This window comes from Neurospora tetraspora (assembly GCF_033439725.1).
Source record: "Neurospora tetraspora strain CBS 560.94 chromosome Unknown B0H65scaffold_7, whole genome shotgun sequence".
Taxonomy (NCBI): domain Eukaryota; kingdom Fungi; phylum Ascomycota; class Sordariomycetes; order Sordariales; family Sordariaceae; genus Neurospora; species Neurospora tetraspora.
The window spans coordinates 1,228,609-1,254,732 of NW_026944389.1; the positions used below are offsets into that span (position 1 = coordinate 1,228,609).

At 50.6% G+C, this 26,124-nt stretch overlaps 8 protein-coding genes across 8 annotated transcripts; 4 read left to right on the forward strand and 4 right to left on the reverse strand.

The window, feature by feature from the left end:
• Window positions 1-1,715: 1,715 nt before the first annotated feature.
• B0H65DRAFT_445219 (uncharacterized protein) lies at window positions 1,716-3,728 on the forward strand (the record flags this gene model as incomplete). The annotated part of the gene is made up of 4 exons (XM_062825729.1): window positions 1,716-2,111; window positions 2,162-2,538; window positions 3,023-3,058; window positions 3,191-3,728. The coding sequence occupies 4 exons, from the start codon at window positions 1,716-1,718 to the stop codon at window positions 3,726-3,728; spliced, it is 1,347 nt and encodes a 448-aa protein (XP_062678325.1).
• Window positions 3,729-5,796: 2,068 nt separating this feature from the next.
• Window positions 5,797-5,955, reverse strand: B0H65DRAFT_392681 (uncharacterized protein; the record flags this gene model as incomplete). Its single annotated transcript, XM_062823755.1, has 1 exon — window positions 5,797-5,955. A coding segment is annotated over one exon (159 nt), but the record flags the coding sequence as incomplete, so codon positions are not given.
• A 2,834-nt stretch (window positions 5,956-8,789) lies between these two features.
• On the reverse strand, window positions 8,790-9,335 carry B0H65DRAFT_474984 (uncharacterized protein). Its single transcript, XM_062827278.1, has one exon. It carries the CDS (start codon window positions 9,136-9,138, stop codon window positions 8,908-8,910), a length of 231 nt encoding a protein of 76 aa, XP_062678327.1. The 5' UTR covers window positions 9,139-9,335; the 3' UTR covers window positions 8,790-8,907.
• Window positions 9,336-10,384: 1,049 nt separating this feature from the next.
• B0H65DRAFT_474989 (class II aldolase and Adducin N-terminal domain-containing protein) lies at window positions 10,385-11,715 on the reverse strand. The gene has a single exon (XM_062827279.1). The coding sequence runs from the start codon at window positions 11,347-11,349 to the stop codon at window positions 10,546-10,548; it is 804 nt and encodes a 267-aa protein (XP_062678328.1). The 5' UTR covers window positions 11,350-11,715; the 3' UTR covers window positions 10,385-10,545.
• Window positions 11,716-11,956: 241 nt separating this feature from the next.
• On the forward strand, window positions 11,957-14,700 carry B0H65DRAFT_285926 (uncharacterized protein). The gene is made up of 2 exons (XM_062822947.1): window positions 11,957-13,455; window positions 13,531-14,700. The coding sequence occupies exons 1-2, from the start codon at window positions 12,225-12,227 to the stop codon at window positions 14,520-14,522; spliced, it is 2,223 nt and encodes a 740-aa protein (XP_062678329.1). The 5' UTR covers window positions 11,957-12,224; the 3' UTR covers window positions 14,523-14,700.
• B0H65DRAFT_285852 (hemolysin-III related-domain-containing protein) lies at window positions 14,684-16,326 on the reverse strand. Its single transcript, XM_062822945.1, has 4 exons — window positions 15,418-16,326; window positions 15,123-15,353; window positions 14,832-15,058; window positions 14,684-14,776 (listed from the first exon to the last, which is right to left on the reverse strand). Exons 1-3 carry the CDS (start codon window positions 16,033-16,035, stop codon window positions 14,900-14,902), a joined length of 1,008 nt encoding a protein of 335 aa, XP_062678330.1. The 5' UTR covers window positions 16,036-16,326; the 3' UTR covers window positions 14,684-14,776; window positions 14,832-14,899.
• Window positions 16,327-18,511: 2,185 nt separating this feature from the next.
• On the forward strand, window positions 18,512-19,876 carry B0H65DRAFT_432961 (uncharacterized protein; the record flags this gene model as incomplete). The annotated part of the gene is made up of 2 exons (XM_062825032.1): window positions 18,512-18,748; window positions 19,046-19,876. 2 exons carry the CDS (start codon window positions 18,512-18,514, stop codon window positions 19,874-19,876), a joined length of 1,068 nt encoding a protein of 355 aa, XP_062678331.1.
• Window positions 19,877-21,055: 1,179 nt separating this feature from the next.
• On the forward strand, window positions 21,056-23,205 carry B0H65DRAFT_551727 (uncharacterized protein; the record flags this gene model as incomplete). Its single annotated transcript, XM_062829838.1, has 3 exons — window positions 21,056-21,142; window positions 21,420-21,507; window positions 23,132-23,205. The coding sequence occupies 3 exons, from the start codon at window positions 21,056-21,058 to the stop codon at window positions 23,203-23,205; spliced, it is 249 nt and encodes an 82-aa protein (XP_062678332.1).
• Window positions 23,206-26,124: the final 2,919 nt, after the last annotated feature.

Below are 26,124 nucleotides of genomic sequence, written 5' to 3' on the forward strand. Positions count from 1 at the left end.
GGTCCAACATGTCGCTATCGTCATTCTATTAATGCTTTTTTCTGGCTTCAAGAGAGCAAATGCCGGCTCACAGAGAAAGGAAAAACATTGTCCTCGATGGTCCTAGACGTCCAAGTCTTCGATAAGTTCCAGGTCTCCTCCGATATGTCCACTGCCTCCCCCGACAAATCTGTCCATTCGGGATGCTCCGGGACGGAACGGTATACATCAGAGTTGTATTAACGGAACGGTCGAAGGCCGAGGAGGTCCGTTGAACTTCGGGAAGCCAGGTGGCAGTCAGGGAAAGCCAGCTTATACTAAGGGAGCGAGGGCATGGCTAAGAAGAACGTAGGGCATAGGAAGGCCATACCAGTTGGTTGACTGACTGAAAGAGAAGGGGGTACTCGAAAGTGTCAAAACCGTAGAGAAAGCTGGTTCCATGGATAAATAAAAAAGGAGTGAAAAAAGGGGTGACAACCGACAACTTGCTGGGTCTCCGACTGACTGGCAGAATGAGCAAGGGGGTGAGCGAGCTGCTGACTGCCAAGGAGGGCAGATGAGTTGTTTATAAAAGAAAGGCAAAAGCAACGGCCCAAGCGGAGACCCAAGTCCAGGGCATGAGGTTGGCGATGTGGATGCCTTGGTGTTGTTGTTGAGAGAACCGGTTGGTTCATGGCTGTTCAGAAAAGCAAAGCAGGCAAAGGCTGCCCGCGGAGAAAGAAAGAAAGCAACGACCTCGTCGCTAAGCTGACAAAAGAGAAGCTATCACCATATCTTGGTTGGTTGTAGACCGATGGGGAGCAAGGTGGTCGCTTGGGGAGGTGGTGAGTGCTACTGAAAGCTCGAAATCCGACAAGAAAGTATTATTACATGGACAAATCCCTTCAAGCTGCAGAAGCCACTGCAGTGAGCTTAAGGCCTGTTCGGTTCCGCGTTAGAGGTTTGGGCCTTAACCACCCTCTTACTATGTAGGGTCCGCAGCTGCACTCTGCAACATTAAGACAGCGTTAAGGCATGCCAAGACCCCCATAATAGCCGTCTTACTGCGTTGTGTTGGTTAGTACTAGTTTAAAGCGATACTGAACGCCTAGCGTAGTAAGCTAGTAAAGTCGTGATACTTGGTATGGTGTTGAGGTCCCTGTTTCTGTTGGTATGGCTTTGATTTAGATGAATATAGCGGGCAGATGACGAAGTCCGTGTTGACTAAGCTGGTGTTGACTAACTACCCAACACTAGGGCATAGTGTGGTTGATTGACGTGTATATAAGGGCGAGGTTTACTGTTAAATCGATTACATCTTTCTCTTTCTTATCATCACCCCCCAGCCAGCACAGCCAACAACACCCTCAACGTTATGGGCCGTGTGGCCAAGAACACCAAATCCCCCCCTTCTACTTCCTCTAGAGCCAAGGTTACCGCCAAGGGTAACTCCAGCTCCCAGAAGGAGGTGCAGTTGCCGGTCCGTGGCAAGGCCACCCCCAAACACCAACAGACCCAAGCCTAGTCCCAAACTATCCCCTCCTCTAAGCCGTCTCGTTCCTAGACCGCGCGCGCTAAGCCTAGCCGTTATAAAGATGATATCTCTGACTACGAGAGCTTAGAGTCCGAGGCGGAGGAGACCCCAGCGAAGGATTCTGATGACGAGGGCAGAGGCCAGGGCCAGGATCGCATCTACAACTCGGACAGCGAGGAGGATCAGTCGTCTGTTGAGGAGGATCACGGCCTGGATGACGGACATGGAGGAGCTGAGGACGAATTTTGATGAGGGCGTGGATGACGACGACGACGACGACGAGCCCAAGAAGCCCGTCAAGAAGAAGTGCACCCGGGCCAACTATCCCAGAGAACTGAGGAGAATGGCCCTCGATGAGATCCTCGTGGCCGACGGCTTGGGATATCGCCATAACGGTACCTTCAAACCCTCAGTTTACATCCGGGCCGCCGATAAGGTTAGCGAGAAGTTCCCTAACTTCGAGATTACGACCAAGAACGTGAAGTCTATCGTCGAGGCGTACAAGAAGAAGTATCGTGTCTATCAGCGCTTGGGTCGTCTGTCTGGGATCGGTATTCGGATCGACGCGACTGGGCAGCAGTACATCTTGGACAACGACGTTTGGGACAAGCTGATCAAGGTTAGTATATATCTATGTAATGATATTGGACTGGACTAACCATCATCTAGAAAAACCGTGAGTACGGTCAATTCAAGGGCCGTCCTTTCCCGGAAGCAGGGGTGTGTGAGCGGCTCTGGGGTGACGTGCCCACCGCCACTGGCCAACTTGCGAGCTCCAGTGCCAACCCCGCCAAGCGCAAGGACAAGGATGGTGATGGTGATGGTGCTGGCGACGGCGACGAGGACGACGAGGACGGCGACGAGGATGGCGATGGTGACGGTCCGTCTGCTAAGAAGCAGAAGGTTAAGGAGACCCCCCGCAGAGAGGCACTGCATGCCCTGGCCGGCATCTCCAAGAGCCTGGAAATCCAAGCTCTAGCCTCTCAAACCTTGGCGGAAAGTCGTGTCAAGCGCGACGCCTTCGAGCAGGAGAGATTCAAGGAGGGGTATGGTGAGCCCGGTTACTGGATGCGCAAAGCGCTGGCTCTTCTCGATAATCAGCATCGTAACCAACCCATCCTAGTGACGAGGGAGCTGTTCGTCCTGTGGAGGCAAGAGGCTGTGGCCATGCAGTTCGCTCTGATGAGCAAGTCCCAGAGGGTCTTTTTCTTGAAAGACACTGTTGATCGACTTGTCCCGAAAGCTGCCCCGCCGTCTGCCCAGCGCGCCCCCGCGGCACCGATGGGGCTCTTTGTTGATGACGACGAGACCCAGGATGATTGGTGATCTCGCCCTGGTTGATCACAGCGTTCATGTTGTCAGCCCTGCAAGCTTACTCATCTCACTTCTTCAACCTCACTCAACCTCATTCCACAGAGGACAGCTTAAAGCTGGTTCATCTCCAGCGACTCAGGAGAAATTGCCAAATGGATCAAATCCGTTGCCGACCTTCAGGGACAGTCTCACAAACAGAGGACATCACCGGTGCAGGCAAAAGCTCTATGATCAACGCCGTCTTGGACCAAGGTACGCACCACCCACCACCCTTCTGTTCATTTCATTTCCACCAGTCACTAACCCCTCCTCACCTCCAGGTTGCCAAGGAGAACCCAGAGTACAGGATCGTGCCGTACGATGAGGAAAAGAAATCCATTACAGGACCAGCAAGTTGCCTACCAGACCTACCCTCGTCTCGCCCTCTCGAAACCATACTTTCTTCGCCTACCTCGGCCTCTCCACCCTGACCTTTTCCATCGAGGAAAGGACGTCCCTTCATTTCATGATGACACTGGGGCTTCGGCCCAGGACATCGGCGCTCCAGACCCCAACCACCAACTCTTCCAACATTCCTAGCGATCAAGTCAACAACCACGTCGCCAAGCCGAGAAGGTCAACTGCCAAAAAGGCTAGCTACGTAGAGCCTCAGACGACCACGGATAAGGACGAGTCGGCTGCGTCTGTCGACTACGACGCCTTGGATGACTCTCCCACCGACCACCTGGCTAAGAAGACGCGCACCACTCCCATCAACCAGCGCTGCAGCCGCAACAAGCAAATCAAGACTGCTTCTCGAAAGCGGCATCTTCAGCATTCCATCACTCCATCTGGGGTGGTGGCTGAAGATGCTCGACGTCAAGTCCCCAGCGACCCATCAAGCTCGGCGACCAGCGAGCGAGGACATCAGCGCTCCAGATGAAACCATCAAGCGCTTTAGAGGATGGTGGTGTTACATCAAAGTGAGTTCATTCTCATTCAATTATCTACTTCTACCCTTCTCCCTTCCTCCATTTCTCTCCCCAAACACAAACCCCCACTTGATCACATCCTTCCTCCACCCCCTAGGTTGCACCTCTGAACCATAAGTCGCGTGTAAGACCTAAACCGATGGAAGGTGCCAGAATGCCGCATCAACACCCCACTGCCCGCGGGCAAATGGGGATATGATCCGAGCCGAGGCGGGCAGATAAGCGCAGTGCCATGTGCCACAAACCCAGGGATTCCCCTTCTGTCTTTTTACCTTTTTTCTTTCCTTTTCCCCATGGCCAGTATGGTTGTTAGTCCAGAGTAAGACCTTAACCCGACGGAAGGGTAAGCTGGTACCGTGTCCTCTAACCCACTGCCTGCGGGCAAATGGGTTATGATACAGGTAGAGGCGGGCAGATAGTGCATTCCCTACTTGGCCATGGGGAGAAAAAAGAAGAAAGGAAGGAAGCAGAAGTTATGCCTCATCACCTAGTCCATCTCCAAGCCCATGCTTTTCCTACCAATCTACTCACATATAGTCCGCAATCTCCTTACGAAGACGGTACATTTCATTGGCCTCCCCTACAACCAAATTATCCCTATTGAAGTCATTTGGCTAACCCTCTTCTTGACCCGGCGTGGCTACAGTGATCAACCTCGACCGAACCCGAAATTCTGTCCTAAATTCTTCTTGCAACTCCTTGTACTCGAGCCTAAAGTTGTAGAGGCCAGCGGTAGCCAAGATAATATCCTTCTGGGTCTCGACGGGGTATTCCTGATCTGTGCGATGGATGCGGAACTTCCTGACCAGCAAACCCTATACGATTTCGATATTGACCCGAAGCGAGCTGTGGCGTTTGTTGAATAACAACTGTTTGTCTCGAAAGGCGCCATGGCCCTGTTCCGGCACATGGTATCGAACACCACGATATGGGACCAGCATCCTCTTCATCGCCGGATAACCAGTATCCCCCAAATAATACCAGCCGTCAGGGATTCGGAAATCGTCATTCACAGCATCGTGAAAGACGCGAGAGTCATTGGCAGAGCCTTCCCAACCCACGCACAGATACGTAAAGCGCCCGTCCGTATCAACAGCACCCATCACGTTCTGGGCAGTGAAGCCTTTCCGGGTAATCCATGCCAATATCTGGTCAGGGCTCACACGTGTGGCAAAGAGCTTCCCATCTACTGCGCCGAAGCAATTCTGGAAGTAGGGATACCATTTCTTGGACCGCCGGATTCTGGGTTGGACTTCCGGATCGGGTTGTTTGATGAAGACAGTCGCCAGCTTGTTGCCATGGGAACTGCCAGGGGTACTCGTCGGTTAGCGGAAAGGCTAGCTGGGTAGTCCCAAAATACGATACTTTGTGCAACGGCGGACGATGTTCGCTTGATAGGTTTCGTTTCGGGTTGCTTGCCAAGTGGTGTAGCGTCGGTGTATGTGTTTGGCTTGGATTTGAAGCAGGATGTTTTGTTTGTACAAGATATTTATATTAGATGTATGTATTATTCGTGCTCGCTTACGATGTCGTCACACCGGCTCCGGCACTTGCTCAGCAGTAGTAAAAATGGACAGACGTTGAGATTCAATCTGATAGGCGTATATTTATATATTCAAACTCGGGGTAACATCTAAACTCAAGCTATTAAGCCCCCTCAAAAATCAATATGCTCCTCGTTGTATAAGTTCCCCCATACACTCAACTTATCGCATTCAGTGAGGAAATTAGCCCGCGACTCCCTTCCTTCGCCTTTTCCTCCTCTACTAACTTCTTCTCCTCTTCTATAAGTTTCTTCTCCTCCTTTGCAAGCTTCTTCTCCTCCTTTTCCTTCTCCTTCTCCTCCTTTTCCTTGATCTCGAAGATCCGCCCCTTCTCGTTCAGCTCTACAAGTATGTCCCGGAGTGCCTTTACTTTACTGAATACCTGCTCCCCGTTCTTTTCGTAGTAAACCTTGCCCTTGGCTACCTACTTATTTGCTTGGTTTACTTCCTTTTTCGGACCCTCAAGCTTACTGGTAACGTTTTTATCTTTAACGATGAGGAAACCCGACTTTTGACGAGTCAATATAATGTTAAGCCGATTTTCGTCCGAAACGAAACCGGTGCTAAGACCTTCCTTAGTACCGGTAATAACTACTGAGATCGAGCCCTCTCGGCCTTGAAAGGAATTAGTAGTCTATATAGGCAGTATACCTTCCAGCTGCGGGAAGCGTTTTAAGATTTTGTTGCCATACTCTATATTCGGCTTGTAGGCCAAAATGACAACAAAGTCCCTTAGGGATACGCCTTTGGAGCACTTAACGAAGTTAGAGAGCAGCTTCAAGGCGCCCTTCACCTACATCCGGTTAAGTTTAAACGTTCCAACCGAATAGACCTTTGTATTCAGCATATGGAAGAACACAAGTAAGAGGCTACCTACCAGGCTCGGAGTCAAGGATTACTAGCAGCCGGCGAGGTATTTTTCGAAAGCCATACCTACGGCATAGCTAGTATAGGACGGATCACACGACTCGCTATACTCTATTTTAGCATAGTCAGAGTAGAAAAATTTATTCGCTAAATTGAACATATCTTTGCACATCCTCAACTATCGAAGTAGCCGGAACGTTAGGATCCCCGCAGCCTATAACTAGGCCAAAGCTGAAATACGACCACATATTACAAAACAGTTTATATAATTACCGTTCTCGTCCTTATTTTCGAACTCTATTATTATCGGCGGGAATTGTTTGACGTCGCTGGCAAAAATAATAGGCCTCAAAGTATTACCCTAGATCGAATAGAAGTCGGCCTTATACATATAGCCTACCTCGTCTATGGCGATAACCTTAGTTGTAGCCTAAATTTCGTAGAACTATAGCGATTATACTCCGGCCGGGGTGGTTATAATAATATCCGCGGCGTTAATAATCTATTGCAATTATTTCTCTAGGAAGTATTTGGCTGCTATAGCCTTATTGCAATAGGCCTCCTACGTTAGTTCGCCACGGGCAAACTATATAATACGAGCCACCAACCTATCCGTCCCGCCCAACGTATCGATCTCTTTCTAGAGTTTATATAAGGAAGGTACGTACTCCGGAATTAAAGTTTTGACGATACTAGCTTCCTTACTCTATTTAAAAGGCTTAGACCTTAGAACAGCTAGTAACTAATTTAATAGCGATAGCGCTAGCCGCTAATGAGGCGTGTCGTTCGGGTTTGGGGACTTGTATGTTGTGTCGTCCGCGACTTTGGTCTTGAGGATGTTTTTGAAAGTATTTAGCTTAATCTTATTCGAGTATCTGCGTACAATAAGAGGATAACGATACTGGGGGGTTGCTATATTAGATAAAGGTATGTCCTTATTGTACTTTTTGGCGACGGTATATCCCCTTGCGTAAATTCGTAATGCGAAGTTGGTGATAGCCGTGTTGGTAGGGCCCGACCCGTAGACCTTCCTACTGCCTGAATAATTGAGACTTCCGAGCATTAGAGTATTAAGGGTTGTCGTTTTCCCCGTACTACTAGGTACGCTAACTAAGGCGACGTTATAATAGCAGTTGGTTCCGTAGTTTATTATCCTAGATTTAGTATTGGGGAGTGCGTCATTTAAAATAGCCTTCTTGAGGACTAAATTTCTAATTTCGAAGAAATTGAAGATAGGAATAGAGTAGAGGGGCTTAGTCGGTCTTACTTCGTTAAGTATTAAGGTATATATTGCTTCGGAAAGGGGTTCGTAATTACGGTTTGAAGTATTGTAAAGACCCGTACCGCGCATCAAATCCTTATAGATAGCTATCCTAAATTCGAATTTAGGGCGATAATCTTCCGAAATTTTAAATAATGGGTAAAATTAATTATTAGGTAGGAAAATCTTAGCAATATTAACCTTATACTCTAAATTAGAGAGGTAAATAATAAAATTTAGCATAACGTTATTTTATTACGCTGCACTTATTTAGTAGATAGTTAGTAATTCGTTACGTTCTTTAATATATAATAAGAACGAACCTTAAATGCCTCTTCGGCCTCAATACACTCTTCGAAAGTCTTTAAATTATTTCGGTAATTATTTAATACTGGCACTTGAATAATAAGGTCGAATTCAAATTACCCTACGATAGTATACTAATTTTCGAGAGCCGGTAGAGTCTCTAGACGCTATATAATTCTATTTCGGAGATTATAATAGTTAACGCTTTTAAAATTATAAAGGTTAAGGGAAACTAATCCGTCCTTCGTCAAGCGGCTCTAGTACGACTTATATTAGTCGCGAAACGTTTTAATTAAATAAATTATAGCTAAGTATATAGTAGTGTCCAAATCAGCCGGCTCCTCGTTATACTTGTGAACGAAGTATATGGGCACTTTATTTTATAGATGTCGCGCGAGGCCTTATATAATTAGTAAGTATCTATAATGTAAGCTAAGCTATTACTATAAATACTCTATGCGTCGTTATCAAATATATAAGTAGGCTTAAATCGTTCTCTCTACAATAGTAAGAATTAGTAATTATATACGCAAGGGATACTATATGTATATACTTTATTCTTCTTAATTATATCTCTGAATGATTTAATATTGAACGATTGGCTTTCGAAGAAGAGGTAATCGAATAGGTAGTGGAATGGCGTTATTATCTCTCTTTTTCCGAACTGGATGGACTATTCGGCCTTATTAATAAAGAAGGTAAAATTATAACGACGGAGGAAATTAAGGAGATTTAGGCTGCTAATAATCGGCGTATTCTAATTGATCTAGCCGTCGCTCGGATGGTTAGGGTTGGCGAACGGCTTTCTGAAGCCCTCGATTGAGAACTTGCCACCATTAAGAAGGTCGATGTATACGTAGGTGACCTTAGAAAGTATACAGATCAGCTTAGGAAGTTCGTTATTACCTAAGATATCACGCTTGGTAATTTTGTATTCGTCTTTATTATTGGGGAGTTTGACCTGATATAAGGTTTAGTTTTATAGATATAATAGAAATCAATTATATAGGAGTAAGAATTTACAACGATGGTGTGTTGCCGATTAAGTTCGAGACGGGCACTGTCTGGATTTGCGGTATTGGGTTGATAACGGACCCTAAACCCGGTGGCCTCGTTAGTTGCGCCGTGGTCGAAGCTCAATTCGAAACCTTCCTAGGCGCTTTTTCCAGTAGGGTACGAGGTTACAAGGGTTATACCCACGTCGCTGCCTAGGTTACTGCCGAGAATGAACGCTGGCTTCGTATCTTTTTTATTACCTGGTGTCTTGTAACCGCCGATGTATGGGCCACTCAAACCAGACATGTAGATGACGGTTTGGGCGCGTGTTAAGGTATGGCTAGGGCGTGTTCCCTTTTCCTGCCCCGAAGCTATAGCTGCAGACATTGCGAAGGGTATCTGACGGTGTTGCTGGAATGCTACTGAATCGGACCGGACTACGTAGTTCTCTCACTGCCCGGCACTCCCCGTTCCGCTCACCCCGATAACACCTCGACGCGATGTTACTACCAAGACCCAATATCTTGCTAAGCGATTAAATACTCCCCAACCGGAGTCGGAGAGTCAATACTGAGTCGAGGCGTTATAGCACCACGCAAAGATGATGCTGAAGATCCGCAAAAAACAAAGGAGGATGGGACAGCGAGAGAAGTTTCGAGAACGTAGGCAATACTGGTGAGCATTACCTGGTGACAACTGCGTATGCTGGCGATATGCTGGCGTGGCTGGTTGTTGCGTTCAAGTATTGTTGAAGTTGGTGGTTGTAGTGTCTTGGACCAGAGGGAGAAGACTAGAGAAGAAAGGGAAAAAGAATGTGGGGGGGCTAAAATACGGGGGCATGGACCCACAGGGCTGGACAAGGTAGGTGGGGACATGACCCACCCGATAAGATAGTGTGAGTGCGGCCCTGATAAAGCGACTGTGTGCGATTCCAAGCGGCTTGTATGGGGACGCCCGTCTGACCAATAGCAAAGGTCAACAAACACCCCCAGCTTGGCATCCAGTGCATCGTCGCTCGCGCTGTCGGTGTCAATTCATCACCAAATGCGCACTCGAACATCGCGACAAAATTGCGACAACATCACGACCACAACATCGCAACAACAACGTCCCAATGAACACTCCTTTACAACGTAAAAGATACACTCTTACGCGGGGGCTTCTCACTAGCTCCCTGCACCCCCGGAATTAACCCTAATACTAACTTTCTGAAAGGCCCGATATAACTCTGCCATTGGTCTGACAGGCTCCACATAGGCCGTTTGGGGTGTGATCTTTTTCAGGCTGCTAGAGCTGCGCAGTTGGCAGGTGGAGCTAGCCGTTGTACCTTTTTCTAGACTGCCAGGCCTGGCTGCTTCACATTGTTCGGGGGAGCTCCAGTGTGATTTCAGCAGTCTGGCAGCAGTTTGGCACATAAAGTCTTTATTTGATTAATTGAACTTTAACGTCTTAGCAGTGTACAGTCTGACATTTCAGCCACACTTACTCCATTTGCCAAAGCCCTAGTCTCTCATAACAGAAGTTCCCAAAATGTCAGCCCCTATTTTTTCCCCCTCCGGTGGACCGCCCCGCAGCCACATGTGGCGCGTGTCTTGGAGCCTGCGGGTCCCAATGGTGTAACATCATGATTGGTGGGTGGGGGGGGGGGGGGGAAGAAACCAGGGGCCGGTGCAAGTGGCTGAGCGAATGAGACCACAATTGACATCGTCGCGCGCGCTGTCGGTGTTAATTCAACACCAAGTGCCATTACCCAGATGCGCACTCAGGTCGAACATAGCAACAATAACGTCCAAATTAACGTCCAAAAGCTCCCACCTCCCTGACCCACAGTTCCCATGGCCTGCTGATTGTGCCGGATAACGTTTCTGCTGCGTTCCAAGCTTCTGATCGATTTAGGTACCGAATGGCTGGTGACGGCGAAAAGTTATTTGTTGCGGCCGATGTTGCACTTAGGGATAACGTAGCTGACTGTATAGCGGCATTCTTCATGGTGTAGATGGCTCGAAACACGGCGTCCTCGATGGATGAAGAGATAGCAGTGAACCCATGGCCACGCATCAAGGTCACAACGTTTCCACCGTCGAAGGACTTGGCAAGACTCCTCCCCAGATGCTCATGACGGACAAGCATATCAGGAATATCGCTGCGGAGATAATGGTCGGCGATGTCCCAGACAGGCGGTCCATCGGTGCTGAGGAAGCCAGCCATGTGGTAACAGGGACGGAGAGGGACGCCTGAAATGGTGAAGGGGATGACGGCATCCGCATGGGCATGGACGACGGCAGTGACTTCATTGTGCCGCTTGTAGATTTCGGAGTGAATGAGGCGCTCGACGTACCCTTGCGGAGCGCCCTCCTCGACAGGCTCAGCGTTTTCGACCCAGTATTGAATCAAATCGTCTTGCGAGGAGACGGCGGCCGGGGGCATGTTCTTGGCCATAACAAAGATTTGGGGACGGAGTGGATGACGGAAGGAGAGGTGACCGTAGGCGTCGACAACGCCATGATAATGGAGAATATGACACCCGTGGATGAACTTGCGGATGGCACTCTCCACAATGGCAGCAGCTTCTGTGGTTGTCATTGCTGCTGTGGGCATTGTTGTACCAGTCAATCACTGATGCTACAGATGGACGGTGGTTATCATCCTCCAGCACACTCAGTTCAAAGGAGACACACGGGGTATAAGACCGGTCAAGCTCCCTTAGAGAATGAGAGTCATGCCGGAGAAAAAGGCATAACCGTAACACAGGTGGCTCTTCGTCTCGGGATGTTGGTCAGTCGGTGGCGGGAGTACGAGGCGTCGTGGTCGAACAACCTTTTCGGTGATGTATGCCAATCACACTTTCGGGTGGGGAGATAATCGAATCTGCAAGAGGAATGTTTGCGTTGTACTTCTAATGAGTGTGATGCGAGTTGTGTGCCCATTCGATGCACAAAGTGGTGATGTGGTTGGTAATGAGAAGTCAGGGAAAGGGGAGAAATGGAAGGAGCGAGGTCAGAATTTCCTGTAACTTGAGCATGAATGCCATACAAGACCCTAACCCCGATCTACTTCCTTTCCTGGCTGGACCAGCGACGTCAATTGCGGGGTTGCGGTTTGGCGATCAGGAACCCGGCGAGCCTAGAATCCACTGTTACAGGCGGTAACTCCACTAAAAATTCACTGGCGTGTGCTTGGCTCCACCCATGCTCCCTCATTGTATCTTCACCTTTGTATCAACCTCAACTTCAAGAAGTTGGAAATTTTGGAACTTGAAATCCCTCGAGTTCAGAAAGACTATACAAGAGGAAGAAGCATCAACCGGCCCGACATTGATACCGGCATCGTTAGTCATGAGCTGATCTTGACGGGCATTGTTCAAGTTTTGTTCTTGTCTCTGCCTCTCAAGTGCACCAGGGCGTCTCGACGACAAACCAAATACCCAAGGGGAACGGACAGAGACGAAAGGCCAAGTGCTTTTACTCATCGACATGGCTCGCCGAACCACAAGAGGCATAAAAAAGAGCTACGTCGAGGCTCCCATCATTTTCGATGATGAGGACGAACCCATCCCCGTCACATCCAAGGACTCGGATGATGAGGATTTCGCTGCCCTGGAGCCAGCTCAGGAGGAAGAGGAGGACAAGGATGAAGAAGCCGACATGGCCGATCCCACCAGTGAAGAAGACCAGGCCGAGGACGAGGACGATGAAGATGATCGCGACGCCGACGGCAAAAAGAACGATCCGTCCTCCCAGCCCAAGAAACACCGTAATACGGGCGCTGGCATGATCCAGAGCCGCAAAGGATTTCATGACATTCCTCATTATCCCCTCGAGACACGCATTGTAACCCGTGTCTACGCAGGTCCCTTGAGGCGATATGCGCGGTATAGTGCCCTGCGCGACTCCATGTACGGCCCAGAGTACAACCGTATCAAGATTATATGGGACTTGGAGATGCGATGGGCCGAATTTCCCGCTCTGCCACCCAGGTACTTGCCTCACGAACCCCAGGGCATCTGTCCCAGTCCATGGCTCGCGCCCGCCTTCGAGCGGACACAGGAACAAAATGCTGCTCGATGGTACAGCAACTGCTACGCCAAGAGTCCCGAGGTACAACAATCCCATTTGCTTTCCAGCCATGAGGGAGAGCATCTCATTCCTCAAGCCGGAGGCGACCTTGTTACCTTCATTGGGCCCTGGGATCGCCAGGCAGAGCTTCGGTTTACCCAAGGCCAAAGTTTACCGATAACGGCTTCTGGTCTCCCCACGAGCACATCCGAAGACCAAGAAAAGAGCTCGACCGGCTGGATGCTCGACATTGGAAGTATTCCACTTGCCATGGGCTGGGTTCCATCACTCGTCAATACCAAGCAAGTTCTCGCCATAGCAAGCATACCCTTCGCGGATCAAGAACCTAGGAAACAAGAAGACGGTGCAGATAAGCACGAAGCCCCCGATGCTATGGCTGAAGGCTGCGTCCAGCTTTGGGAGTTCACACCCAAAGAGGCAGGCAAAACGCTGGCTCGACCTTCCACCACCCCAGCGCGGCTGATCAGGACATTATGCTTCAACTGGGGCCGGCCAAAGCGACTGCAGTGGTGCCCCGTGCCTTACGAGTCAGTCGGTAGTTATGGGCTACTAGCCATACTTACAGGAGATGGAAAGGCGCGAATTATTGACGTCAAGATGGTTGAAGAAGGGAGCGCCCCCATTTACGGTAAGTCAGACGCAGTCAGATCCTTCTTCCACCCCGTGTTCTCAGGACTTGCTGGCTGATAGAACATTTATGTAGAGTGGGTACAATCTCCCGTTGTCACCCTTGGCATCGATGATGATTACAACAACAAGGTGACTTGTCTAAGCTGGGTGAATATCAACCGCATCGCCCTCGGTCACTCGGATGGTTCTGTCACACTGTGGTCCATTTTCCCCCGGAAGATGCTACAAAGGGTCGGAGTACACACCACGTATGTGATCGATATCTGTTCGGCCTACCCGTCGAATCCCTATTTGGTCGCCTCGATTCCCGTTGGCGGATGCGCAACCTTGACCGACCTGTCGCAGCCAAGCTCCGAACTCACATACTTCCCTGTTCCCGCTATCAGCTTCCAGCCGAACATGCTTTGCTGGAACGAGTCCATGCAGGGTTTCATGGCTCTCTACCCGTCCTCCACGCCCAACACTACCATTGCGTTCCTGCACCACCGCTTCTTCTGCCAGGCACGTAGTATTTGCACGGGTCCGAACACCATCACTTGCATTTCTGCCGGAACAACGCATCCGTTCGTGTTGGCTGGCTGCGCAGACGGCTCGTTGTTCTCTTGCAACGCGCTGCAGAAGCTCTTCAAGCAGAAGGGGGAGCCTTTGCAAAAGATCAAAGTAATGGAGCACGAGTACAGGCCGATTAGACGTCCTGAACTTCAAGGAAAAGACAGCGCTCGTCCCGTCAGAGGTGCGGTCCGGATCTTGCAAGGTTTTCTACCGGAGCCCAATGACGATCCCAGGACGGAGAAGCGCAAGGAGCTCGACCGGAAGAAGAAGCTAGAAAGAATGAAAACGGCGTCTGGCAAGAAAAAGGGCCGACCAAGGAAGAATGGAGGCACCGTAGAAGATCTGAATCGGGAGGCCGAGCTTGACGACAAGCTTGCTTCGCGCGTGGTCACTCATGAGCCACTGACCAGGTTGACGACGATTGTATGGAATCCGAACATGCAATACAGCTGCTGGGCGGCATGTGCAATGGCTTCGGGTATTATCAAGGTGATGGATCTTGGAGTGCAATAAACTAAGGATCTGTCGATTTTGACTAGCCACGGAGCGAGTAATGCCCAAGAAACAAAAGCGAGAAATGGCTATCACACGATCAAAAGCGTAACATGGGTACTATGCAACAATCCGCCGGACGGAGAAATAGGGTATGCACTTGGACTGAAGAATACATGTCAAACTCACAAGTTAACTCCGAATCATGACAGCGCCAATTGTATCAAGAGAAAAAGTCGGCTTCTTGTTACACATCTCGATTCGCCTCACTTGCCCTGGGCAGTGTCAGTTTCGGAAAGATGATTGAGTCTATCGCATCTACCTAGCTACCTATCTATCTATCTTTACACGCTCTATGTTTCTAGTGTGTATTGAACATGCGATACTTGTGCTGGGTCTCAGCAAGTGCCTCCCATGACGGCATGATGGTAGTCGAAAGCCTTGGCCATGCCATACAAGTGGGTGGCTGCGGCCAGGACGACAAAGACATGGAAGATCTGATGGGAGCTGCCCCAAATGTCAAAACGACCGGGATACCGGCATTCAGGCCATCGAACCTGGCGTTTACTCTAGTTAGAAAATGGCAGTGACGGTATAGAATTATGGAAGTTGAAGACTTACAGCATACAGGAAGGCACCAAAGATGTACATGGCTCCCTGAAGCATGACCCATCTGAGTCCCATGCGCTCATCCAGTTGACTGAAAGAGTTGAAGGTCAAGGCGTGAAGGATGGGAACGACTCCGGATGCGCCGAGACCGACGAACATCATGGCGCGGTAAGGGCGCCAGGCGGGAGTGCGGAAGTGCTCAAACCAAGAAACGGTGATGCACCCAAGACCCAGGAGACAGATCTGCGAGCAAAGAATGTTTTGTTAGTACCAGCTTGACAAGTGTTTCACTGTCATCAAGACTTACCATGCTCAGGTAAAAGGTCAATAAGCTAGGATAGTAAAAAAAGCCATAGTACATGGTTGGCACATAGCTTCCGATAATGAGAAAGACGATTCCGGTGTAATCCAGCTTGTTTCCCCACTTGGCCACCTCGGGGCTGTGGTTTGACAGGGTATGGTACGTAGCGCTCATACCCAGGCAGCAGAAAGCGCCCAAGAAGAAACAGGTGAAGACGAGGACGTCAGACTCGGAGGCGGACTCGTATCTCGGGGCAATGACGTTGTAGAGGAAGAAGCCGCCAAAGGTGAATAAGATGGCGCCCAGGAGATGAGTCCAGATGTTGACAAACTCATTGTGCAGGTAGAAGATGGACCAGAAGGACTTCTGATAGCTGTTGGAGGTGCGGCGGTAGCCCGAGTGGATGAAGTGGTTGTCGCGACGCCATTGGGGGAGTTCATCCCACAGCATCAATAAGGCGTCCTCGATCCGGTGTTCGACATCCTTGGCGGTTTCCAAAAGGGAGTCGGCGGCGGAGGAAAAGACTCCGGAGGCGGAAGCGGTTGAGGCGGTCGAGGGCCGGCGGCGTTCCCGGAGTGAGACGTCGGGCTGCCGGGGGTCGGATCCCGAGTCTCCGGCCGGCATCTTTTTTTATCGCGGTTGCGCTTGGATGGTGTTCGTTGTTGTGGCTTGTTTTGTTTCCAAGTCAAAACAGTGGTTGTAAAGGATTAAGATGCAGGTGAGATGAGAATCAATTTGCTAGCAGAGCTACTTGTAGCCAATGTTTTATGCACATGTCAAAAGGCAGATTCCAACTTTCTGTTGAGCTGGCCTTGGTGGGCTGTCATGTTTCCATGATCCTCAACTATTTCCACCATCACAGATCCGGACGGAGGCAACGGGAAAGATTCAGGCCAGGGTCCCCACTGCTCCGCCGAACCGCCGTGTTAATCCAGAGGAAGCTTGCAGTGGCCGCTACAAGAAAGGAAGTACACTTGGCGACTTACACCACCTTACAAAGCGATAGCTTTACAAGCTTAACTGTAAAGAGATTCTGGTCAGGCCATTTGACTAAAACCATTGGTATGTTGGATCACTTGCTTTTGAAGAAAGAAGCGCTTGTTGGGAAGACGTATCGTTGTTTGGTGTCCATGGTAACACTTTTGATGCTTTCATTTTGTGTTGGCTGCTTTGCCCGTATTTTTGTTGGGTTGACACTTGCTCTCTTTCACAAGTCAGAGCGAAAGAGTCTTGGCCCGTTGGCCGAGGCATGGGCTCTCAAGGTCTGACAGCTGTTTGCCGCCTGGTGACCGCCTGGCAGCAAGGTGCTTGGGCGCTGTAGTGTGGAGGAAGGAACGCTGTCTGGTACGACCTTGACTGGAAGTGATTGAGGAAAGATCGATTCACATTGGAAGTAGAAGCGATTTTTCTCTGGAATCTCCTCCATCGCATGCCCAAGCGGACAACACTCCGTCGCCGTTCCCTATCTGGCTACCACCTGCCATGTTGCTCCTCAAAATGATGGGACCAAGTGTGCGATTGGCTTCAAACTCTTTATTGTCAATGCAAGTGCATAAAACCATTCACTAACGATATCACATTTCTTGCCTCTTTCCCAACGACGGGATAGGAATGGGCCGTCAATGGCCTGTTCCTATTTCTGTGCCTCTCGGCCCAGACTTCTGCAGTCAGCTCAAGTGCCGATGGGAACATGACATTCCCAGGTCAAGAGAGGCACAGACAACATGACAACACTCACGGAGACACGAGGTGAGAGCTCAAACCTACCCGCCATCGTGTTCCTGGCAGATTCCCATGTGCTGTGCCGTACGAACAGCTTTCCCCGGAAAAGTCAACGGCCCCAGATAACACCGGAGGGGAAATGGAAACCAAACTCTATGTTTACCTGGATGAGCTCGAGAAAACAACCCACACGGAGCAACTTTATCTCTATTCTTGGAGACAAATTTGTGTGATCCTCAGTCTCGGCCCTTCTTCACTATACATTTTCGTTATCACATTGGCTTGGTTGGTCTGCGTCTGTTCGTCTCTGATGATGGGGTGGTGATATCTTTATCATGTTTGAGAAGGACAAGTGTCCGTGGAAAGTTCAATGGCACCTTCAAGTTCGGTTAAAAGACGCCATGCGCCCACGAACACCCAATTGCGTTTAGGCGGAAGAACTACTGATCAAGTGTCGAGACGATCCGTGTCTACTTGACGAGAGACAGCTGAGGGCTGTTGGTGAAAAACAGACAGACAGGTCGCCGACTCTCATCACTTCGGCATCATCAATCTCTTACAGAGCAAAAGTGTCCCAAATGCAACGCGGTCTCCATCTTCCAACTCCTGGGACAAATTTTACGGGTCGCCGGGAGTGTGCGCTGCAATATCTACCATCATTTATACATGAACCACGGATGGGAAGCAGCACGTCGTCCGCGCCAAGTTGGGTCAAGGTGGGTGAAAACACCACGTCAGTCCAAAAATAGCCCGTCCCCTTGCCCCTATCCATCCCTTCGCCTGAACCCCGACCAGACCACAATACGGTTGACCGCGGCCTTAAGTCGCCGCTCGACCCAAAACTGCATGCTAACGTCGACTTCAAAATGTCAGTCTAAGGTTCTGCATGTCCAGCTGCGAGTCCGGGCCACAGGTCAACAAAGCTTGGGACCTTGTGCCCTTGGGTGACGATGCCGGCCAGCCGGGTAAATAAAGCGGTTTATATCACCACCGGGCCTTCAACACTTGGGATTTCATCTATTACATATTGCCTCGATATTGTCGCCACCAAACTTCCATCACCATATCGCCATATCGCAACATGACCCACGTCCCATGCTGTTTCGCCCGCAGTATCGGATGAATCTGGTTCAAAATGTCGCTATCAATATGCTATTAATATTTTTTTTGAGATTTAAGGGGAGGTTAATGACGGCAACAATGGTCCTTGGCATACGTCGAACGACGAGCAACCGACGACGCCATGTCTATATCAACAAGACCAAGACCCGTGCGTCAATCGTGCTCAAGAGTTGCTCTCTACGGACATGGACTTTGCCCAGATCTGACGGATACCAACAACAACTAGCACCGGCAGTCCTCCCATTCCTCCGCCATCATGGTCGGATCAAGCCTCACTCTGTCACTTCTCGGCCTTGGTGTCGTCCATGCCTTGCCAGCTTCCAAGAAGGTGGAGGAGCGCCAAACCCTCATAGGAGGTGGCTGGAGCGACTTCCATCCCGGTGACGGCAAAGCCCCCCCAACCTGCTCCATCAACATCCCCATCTCTCAGCAAGCCCCCTGCATCTTCTTCCCCATTCCGGGCACCATCAGACCCGGCAAGGAGAAACGACAAGTTCTTGGACCCGGCTATAGCGACTTTCATCCGGGTGATGGCACCAGTATTCCCCGGTGTGAAATATCCCTTCCCATCAGCCAACAACCACCATGCTTCTTCTACCCTATCCCTGGACAAATCATACCAGGAAAGACAAAGCGGCAAATCCTTATCGGGCCCGGGTCCGGCGACTTCCATCCCGGTGACGGTGACGAGATCCCTACCTGCGAGATTTCTCTTCCCATCAGCGAACAACCCCCGTGTATCTTCTTCCCCATTCCGGGAGAGATCACGCCAGGAAACGGCAAGAGGCAGACACTTGGTCCTGGCTGGAGTGACTTCCACCCCGGGGATGGCAACACCATTCCCACTTGCGAGATCTCGCTGCCCATCAAGGAACAGCCACCCTGCATCTTTTTCCCAATCCCGGGGGAGATTAGGCCAGGAAAGCGATCTTTCAGCCTCCCGGCGGACTATGCCACCAACACCAAGCAAGTTATCCTTCAGCTTGAGAAGCAGCTGGTGGCTCTCCAAAACAAGAAGAACAAGACTTCCGAGGACATCGACGATATTCGCGCCATCAAGGCTGCCCTCAAGTACTTGGCAAATATCGATCAGATTTCCGCATCGCCTGGATCCGAGACTGGCTTCACTCCCGGCAAGCGGTCCTTCTCCCTGCCTGGCGATTACGCGAGCGACACCAAGAAGGTTATCCTGCAACTCGAGAAGCAGTTGATTGCCCTCCAGAACAAAAAGAACAAGACTGATGAAGACTTGGCTGATATCCAAGCCATCAAGTCCGCACTCAAGTTTCTAGCCGGCATTGACCAGATCTCTGCGCCCCCAGGAACTGAGACTGGTTTCGTTCCCGGAAAGCGCGATGCCCTCTCCGTTGGCGCTTACGCTTCAGTCTGCCCTGGGCTGGAAGGTGCTGAGATTGCTCTCGAGACTCTCTTGCACAAACCCAAGCCAACAGTGCAGGAGTACATCATCATCCAGAAGTTGACCAACTTCCTTGCCGGATGTGGCATCGCCATCGTCAAGTCTCCTGATGGCACATGGACTATCATCAAGCCCTCCGACAAGAAGCGAGGTGTCGATACCGAGGTCGCCGTTGCCACCCTTCCACTTGAGAGCAGGATGTAGTTGATGAAAGGGATGGAGTTTGGTAAGAGCTTATTGCAAAAGGGGGGGTACAGCGTTGGTGCCCGAGAGAAAAGAGGTTGCCGGTGATTTGGGCGCAGTGGGTAATGATGAAGCACCATAATGGGAGCAGCTCACAACAGCAGCTCATGGAAGGATGATGATACCTGTCGGTGTTTACCGCCGATAACCTGGGTGTGGAGGGAGAAGGAGACCTTGGCCACTCCTTTCTCATTGTGTCAACGCCGGCCTTTACTACTATTTGTTCTATCATTTCCCTTCTCTAAGACGAAAAGTTTTCTTGTATCTTCTTTTTTTTCTTTTTTTAAGAGTACCACCAAAGGCTTGATTGATCTCTTACCTCCTGATCCCAAATTGCTGTGCCCCGTGAGCTCGTGCCTTAGTCCCAGTGGAGTGTCAAGATTGTTCCTGCCCCGAGATAGCAATGTAGTCCACGACGGCAACTAGCTCCAGGCCGGAGATGGTCTCCAGGCGGTGCCGTGTGTACCGCCATTCAGCGCTTCCGTCAGTAGTATTGGACTTTGCGCCAAGCTTCTCATCACCCCAGGAGCATGTGAGATTCACATCTGTACTTGTCGGAATATGTCAAAGGTCCGTTGTCCCAACAAGTCACTTCGCCGTGGCCATGAAAGATTGCGGTAGCATCCGAGAATTGCGAATCTGATGTCATACATGATAGTCAATTTTGCTTGCCATGCGATCGCGGATGTATATGCTCTCGGGATAACCGCTTACTAAGACCAGAGGTGCAGAAGGTCAAAGCAGCGTTGTCGTCCGATGGATAGCAGAGCCGAAATTATCAGCCAACCTTACCCAGTAATGGCTCGTAACACTGGAAAACACTTTTCTCGAACTACCAAAGGCCGCATCCGATTAGTCAAACCCTCCTCATTGGGACACTCGGAGCATTCTGGCGCACATGTTGGAACGGTTATCCCAGTTACGACGATACTCACCGGGAGGCTTGACCATCTCTATTCGTCCCGAGCCTTCGAGGAACACATCGGATGGTTGCCCCATTAACATCCGCCCAGGGGACCCAGCAACCTGTCCACTCTCCAAATTCCATAGAACAACACGGTCGATGCGCCCACACGCTTGCTTAGCCCACTCGGAGATAATCGGAATCACAAATCTTCTCTCAGGCCTCGTACCGTCCATATGGCTACGGCTGCCGTCTTCGCTGAGCTGAGCGTCTGTGCGATTCCGGTGGACCTGGACCCCGAAGCGCTCATTATGCATATACTGGTAGCGTATAGGATTGAAATGTGATATTATTCATCCGATGGTTGACTTCATGTTTCCTTTCAGACACGGACTCTCCACGGTGTCTCTCAGCTCGGTGAGCAAGGCTAGAGTCAGAACTGATATCAGCTTGACTATCATATGAAACACTGAACCCGTAACGACGTAGTGTGCTTTCTTCCATGCATAAGACATGCGTCAGAAATTGATGGCCTTGACTTGCATTGCTAGATTAGTTTGCTTCGCATACCAAAGCGTCTAACCTGACTACCCTTTCTAGAACAACTACAAGACGCATGTTTCAATCTACGGCTACGGATACGGAAACTCGTATGAAAGACGGTATATAGACATGGTCTCAAGCGCTGGTAAGCCGGTGACTACCAACCGTGATTATCCATGCCTTGAACACCATCAAATTCAATCCGTCGTGATCATCAACTGCCGGACTCACACCTCGCCGAGGGCGCACTACCTGCCGTATTCAAACAAAGACGAGGTTTGGCTTCGGCAGTGATCGTCTATAATTGTCTCACTTAGCCGACCGATTGAAGCTTTCCCATCGTCCCGACGGCACACATATGACCTATGACATAAGATATGGCGCTTGAAGTCGCTTGCGCCGGACGGGAGCGGTTGACTTGGGCTTTAGTGCCGAGCTGGTAAGAACCGGACTTTTGGGAGTCATCGTGTTTCCGTTTCGTTTCCGTGCCTTTTCGGTGCGCCACGCTCGGTCATATCGTACTGGCTCTCTTTGTTGTCAGTGAAAGTACTTCTAGTCACTGGCGAAATTCGACTGTTAAAGTGGCTGATCAATAAGACCAAAGCCGAACCAGAGCGGCTTTACCTGTCTCCCTCATCTTTCTTTGTCTTTTTCGCTTGTTCGGAAGCCACCGCCAACGGCTCGGACTCTACCATTGAGGCAAAAGAGCCTCGTTCGATGCGTTACGCGTGTTAGCCAAGTCTAAGACAGACATGATCAGCGAAACCGAGACCACACAAGAGAGTTAAGGGACTACTTGTCTCGAGTCCGAGACTACTTTAAATTATCGAGTGAGTACATGACTATCCACGAACTATACTCCAAACGCGTACTACCTCCGAGCCTCGAGACACACCACCGTTCCATCTCGTCGTCTAAAACAAAGGCATGGAAGAGGAGGCCAAAGCCCATGACCGAGCCGCTTCGGTCGACTCTCAACCGTTGTTCACTTTCCCGTCTCACGGCTCGGTGGCTTCAGCCTCACTCTACCGTCATCCGGGATGGACCAAGCTCGGAAAGTTTCTTGTTTATGCCTTGCCTTTGCCCTGCTTTATCTTAACACCTCTCAGAACTTGGTAACCAACCGAGATCGACAGTAATACGCAGAGTAAGCCGGCTGCAGATCCCGCCTGCTAAGACACGGCGCGGCTGAAGTTGGGCCTTACTGCCTCCTTCCTCTCCGAGCCTCCGAGACAGCGGTAAGCTGCAAGGCCATGCTTGTTTCATGGACGGGACCACGGCCTTGCATGGCTATATGGGTTTTCACTTTGTCTAGGACTTCAGTGAACCCTACACGAGAGCTGAGCGTGCCGCTATAGATGGCGTAGAGGGATCATGCCATTGGTGGACGTAAAGAATTATAGACACGCAAACACACAATATCTGACCACTGAAACATCATCAGATGGTTGCTCCATGGGGGTAAGAGTGAGTGTATTGCTTAATACTCGGTGTACGTGAAGAGGAGGATCACCTCAAACATATCAGCATCATATGTTGCAATCAGTTCATGCGCCTTACTATCAACAAACCACCACAAAACAGCTGAAGTTACCAAGATTGAACGTGGTGTACGCCTCGCTGCCATGCCTTCGTGGGAGGACTGATATTGCTTGTGCATAATTGTGCTGCTCACAAAGAGGCACAGTCCACACAGAACACAGAGAGCCTGTGTGCGTAGCCCAGTGCATGTGCTTCCTTATGCCGTGACTACACTCTTCGTTAGCCAGAAGCAAACGGTGAGGAGGTGGAGGACGAGGCCGTGAAGGAGCAGGAAAACGGACAAACCGGCACACCCACCTAATCGGCAGCCCGGCCCTTCCGTCCCCTCCCCGCCGTCCACCTGAACTGCACACGACCGGAAACGGTCGAGACTGACTGGAGACAACCCTCACAAGCCGGGAGCCGAGATAAGAACGCCCAAGGGGGGAATGATACGATAGATCACCCAACCCACATCTTCCGGGGGGAGGAGGAGGCCCTTGCCCGAGTCCATCAAGATCAGCTCTTGAGGGTCCGGACGGGGATAGATGGAGGGGTGAGACACGGACACAAGCCAGCAACGACAAGCACCAGTAACATGATGGTATCCGTAGTCAGTAACTCTCATGAGACGGGGCCCAAAGGGCTAGACTGCCCGTCACCTCCTTCACCGCCATGTGAGGGAGCATTTCCCCTCTTCCTGTGACAGATGATGGGGAGTTAGCGGCCGAGTACCCAGCAGCAGGAGAGAGAGCTCCAGCCAATCCTGCCGGAAAGGTAGTAGCACCGATGAGATGCGATGGGGTGTTGATGGATCACCGGGCGGAGGCTTAGGGCGCAGCATAGCGGCCTTCTCTCTCTCTCTTTCCCTCTCGTTCACGCTTCACGGTACGCCCGGGCCAGTGGGGTGGCAATGCGAGATGCATCTTGGGATGGACGGTTTGTAGGTATGTGGTGTTGACGATGGTGGTTGGTTGTTGGGTTATCCAGTCCCAGTTGTATGCACGACAACAACTGTTGTTCATGCCGCTTGTCGGCTATCCCACCCAACCACCACTCAAAGTGCCTTCACACCCACGCACGCCCATGGCACTCCATGCTCGCAAGGTGCCGCATCACGATTGGCTGACAACCCCGAGGCACGATGAAGGCCGGCCAGTGTAGCCGACTGCTTGGTAAAGTACGTAGCACCCAGCAGGATGGAGAGAACGGCCGGCGACGACGATGGCGATGATGCTGAGACAAGGACGGGTCCGATCCAGTGCAGTCTCACTTGTTGACTGGACGAAAGGAGCGGAAAACAGACGCCGTCTCCTCAATCCTTCTGCCACCGGCCCCAGCCCCAAGCCTTTCCCAAGCCCCAAGATAATGCGCTAATGCAAGCACTTTAACAGCTTGATCCATGAACGCGCGGAGCTAGGGCGGCGGTTGCTTTCTTACCCCATTTTCCTGATGCGGTCCAAGCTCCAAGCTAACCCATGTACGTCGGCCCAGTTTGCTAGGTTTTTGTCGTCCGAGGCATCATGGTTTCAGGCCCTTTTCATGCTTTCGTGGTCTTTCGTCTCGTCTAGACCACTGCCGATCAATGATGTTCAGTGAGATGGCCCATTGGGACCCATTGGGACTCCGAGATCTAACAGCTATATCGGTAACATCGGCGGTTTTTTGTTTGAGAGATGGCGATCCGTTTCGTCCGTCCCCCTTCGGAGTCTCCATCAAATCATGCCGCTCTGGCATGACTGCACAGAACTGCTGCGTAGCATGTACGGGGAATGCAGGACAGCGTAGCAATACGAGACCGGTGATCCCGTAGAGCGGGCGGCACGAGAGCGGGAACAATGCCTTGGAAGATGCTCAAACATCCAGGCACGGAGGCACGGGCAGCTCAACAGGCCTGGGGCCGGATTTGGTGATAATTCCCGGTCCGGCAGGAGAAGCCGCACGCACGGTCCTTCCGAAATATTGTGACGGACTTCCGGCCGAATAAGTTACTGACACAGCCGAAAGTTTCGGCCCAAATTCAAGTGTTTGAAGGTTGCTGAATAGGCTCGACAAAGAGACAAACATGCACTCTACACATGGCACTGGGGGCGGGAGAGGCGCGGGATGTCCAGATAGCTGGGTATCTCATCGGTTGTTGGAGGCTCAAGGGGTGGAATGTGCGATTTTGTTTGGTTGATTTGGTCAAGATGTTTGATAATGAGAGCCTGACTTACAAGTGCCGAAATCAGGTGCTTCTGTTAGCGTAGAGCTGGTAGCTTCATATTCACACTAACACAAAGTACATGCGCTGTAATCGATACCTAAGCCGTGGAGTGCTTGTTGCCGATCTCAAGAGTGAAGCGTTAACATGCTACCGGCAACCGAGCATCCGGAAGTCCAAGGAATGCCCGACTGTAGTGCCGGCAAACAGCTACGACGCCGTCGACACGGCGTGGAACTCGGGTACTGAATGAGCTGAAGACAACTGTCCACTGCGCTGCAAACGACCTGCAACGCTGACTCTTGCGGTGAGTATCCTAGTGGAGGAGAAGGGACGATGGAACAGCTCATCAGTTCTCGATACTGATCACAAGGATTGAAGGAGTTTCCACAAGAGCCAAACAGTTGCAGATAGTGGTGAGAGCCTTTTTCTGAATGGAGACATGGTTGCAAGGACAACACAATGCCTGATTTGGTAATGAGAAAACAAACACGTTGAGGACTGACAAAGTCGATTGGCCAGAGACAAGAGCCATTTTCCTGAAAAGACTCTGTGAGTGGCTACCGTGAACTCTTCACCGACTTTCTGTGATATCAGTTGCTGCAACAGCTGCTGGCTTCTGGAGCCTCTTGCTAGTCAGCAGTAGTGCCAGCTGCCAGCCCAAAGTCGATGCAGCAGCAGCTTTTTAGGCCCAAGCTGGAGGGGTGGTGATCTCTCAGTGGATGTTTTTGTGAGTTGGGCGTTGGAGTCTTTGGAGAGGGCATCAACAAAACTGGAGCCCCTCCAGAGATTCTCCGTCTCCGCCCCGGAGGAACGAAACAGGTCGGAAACCGATGATCGATCAGACCGACCAACGACAGGGGCATTCCACTTTGTGAGATAGGAGTGGATTCTCACTGTCTGGCAGAGTGCCAGTGGGGTGCTTCTGGAACTCTCTCTTCGGCAGCCCCTCCAGCTCCTCCTCTGCGGCTTTTGCCAATGCCATTCCTTCTTCCTTCTTTTTTCGTTGTTTTTTGTTGATGCTTGGCTGGGAATTGG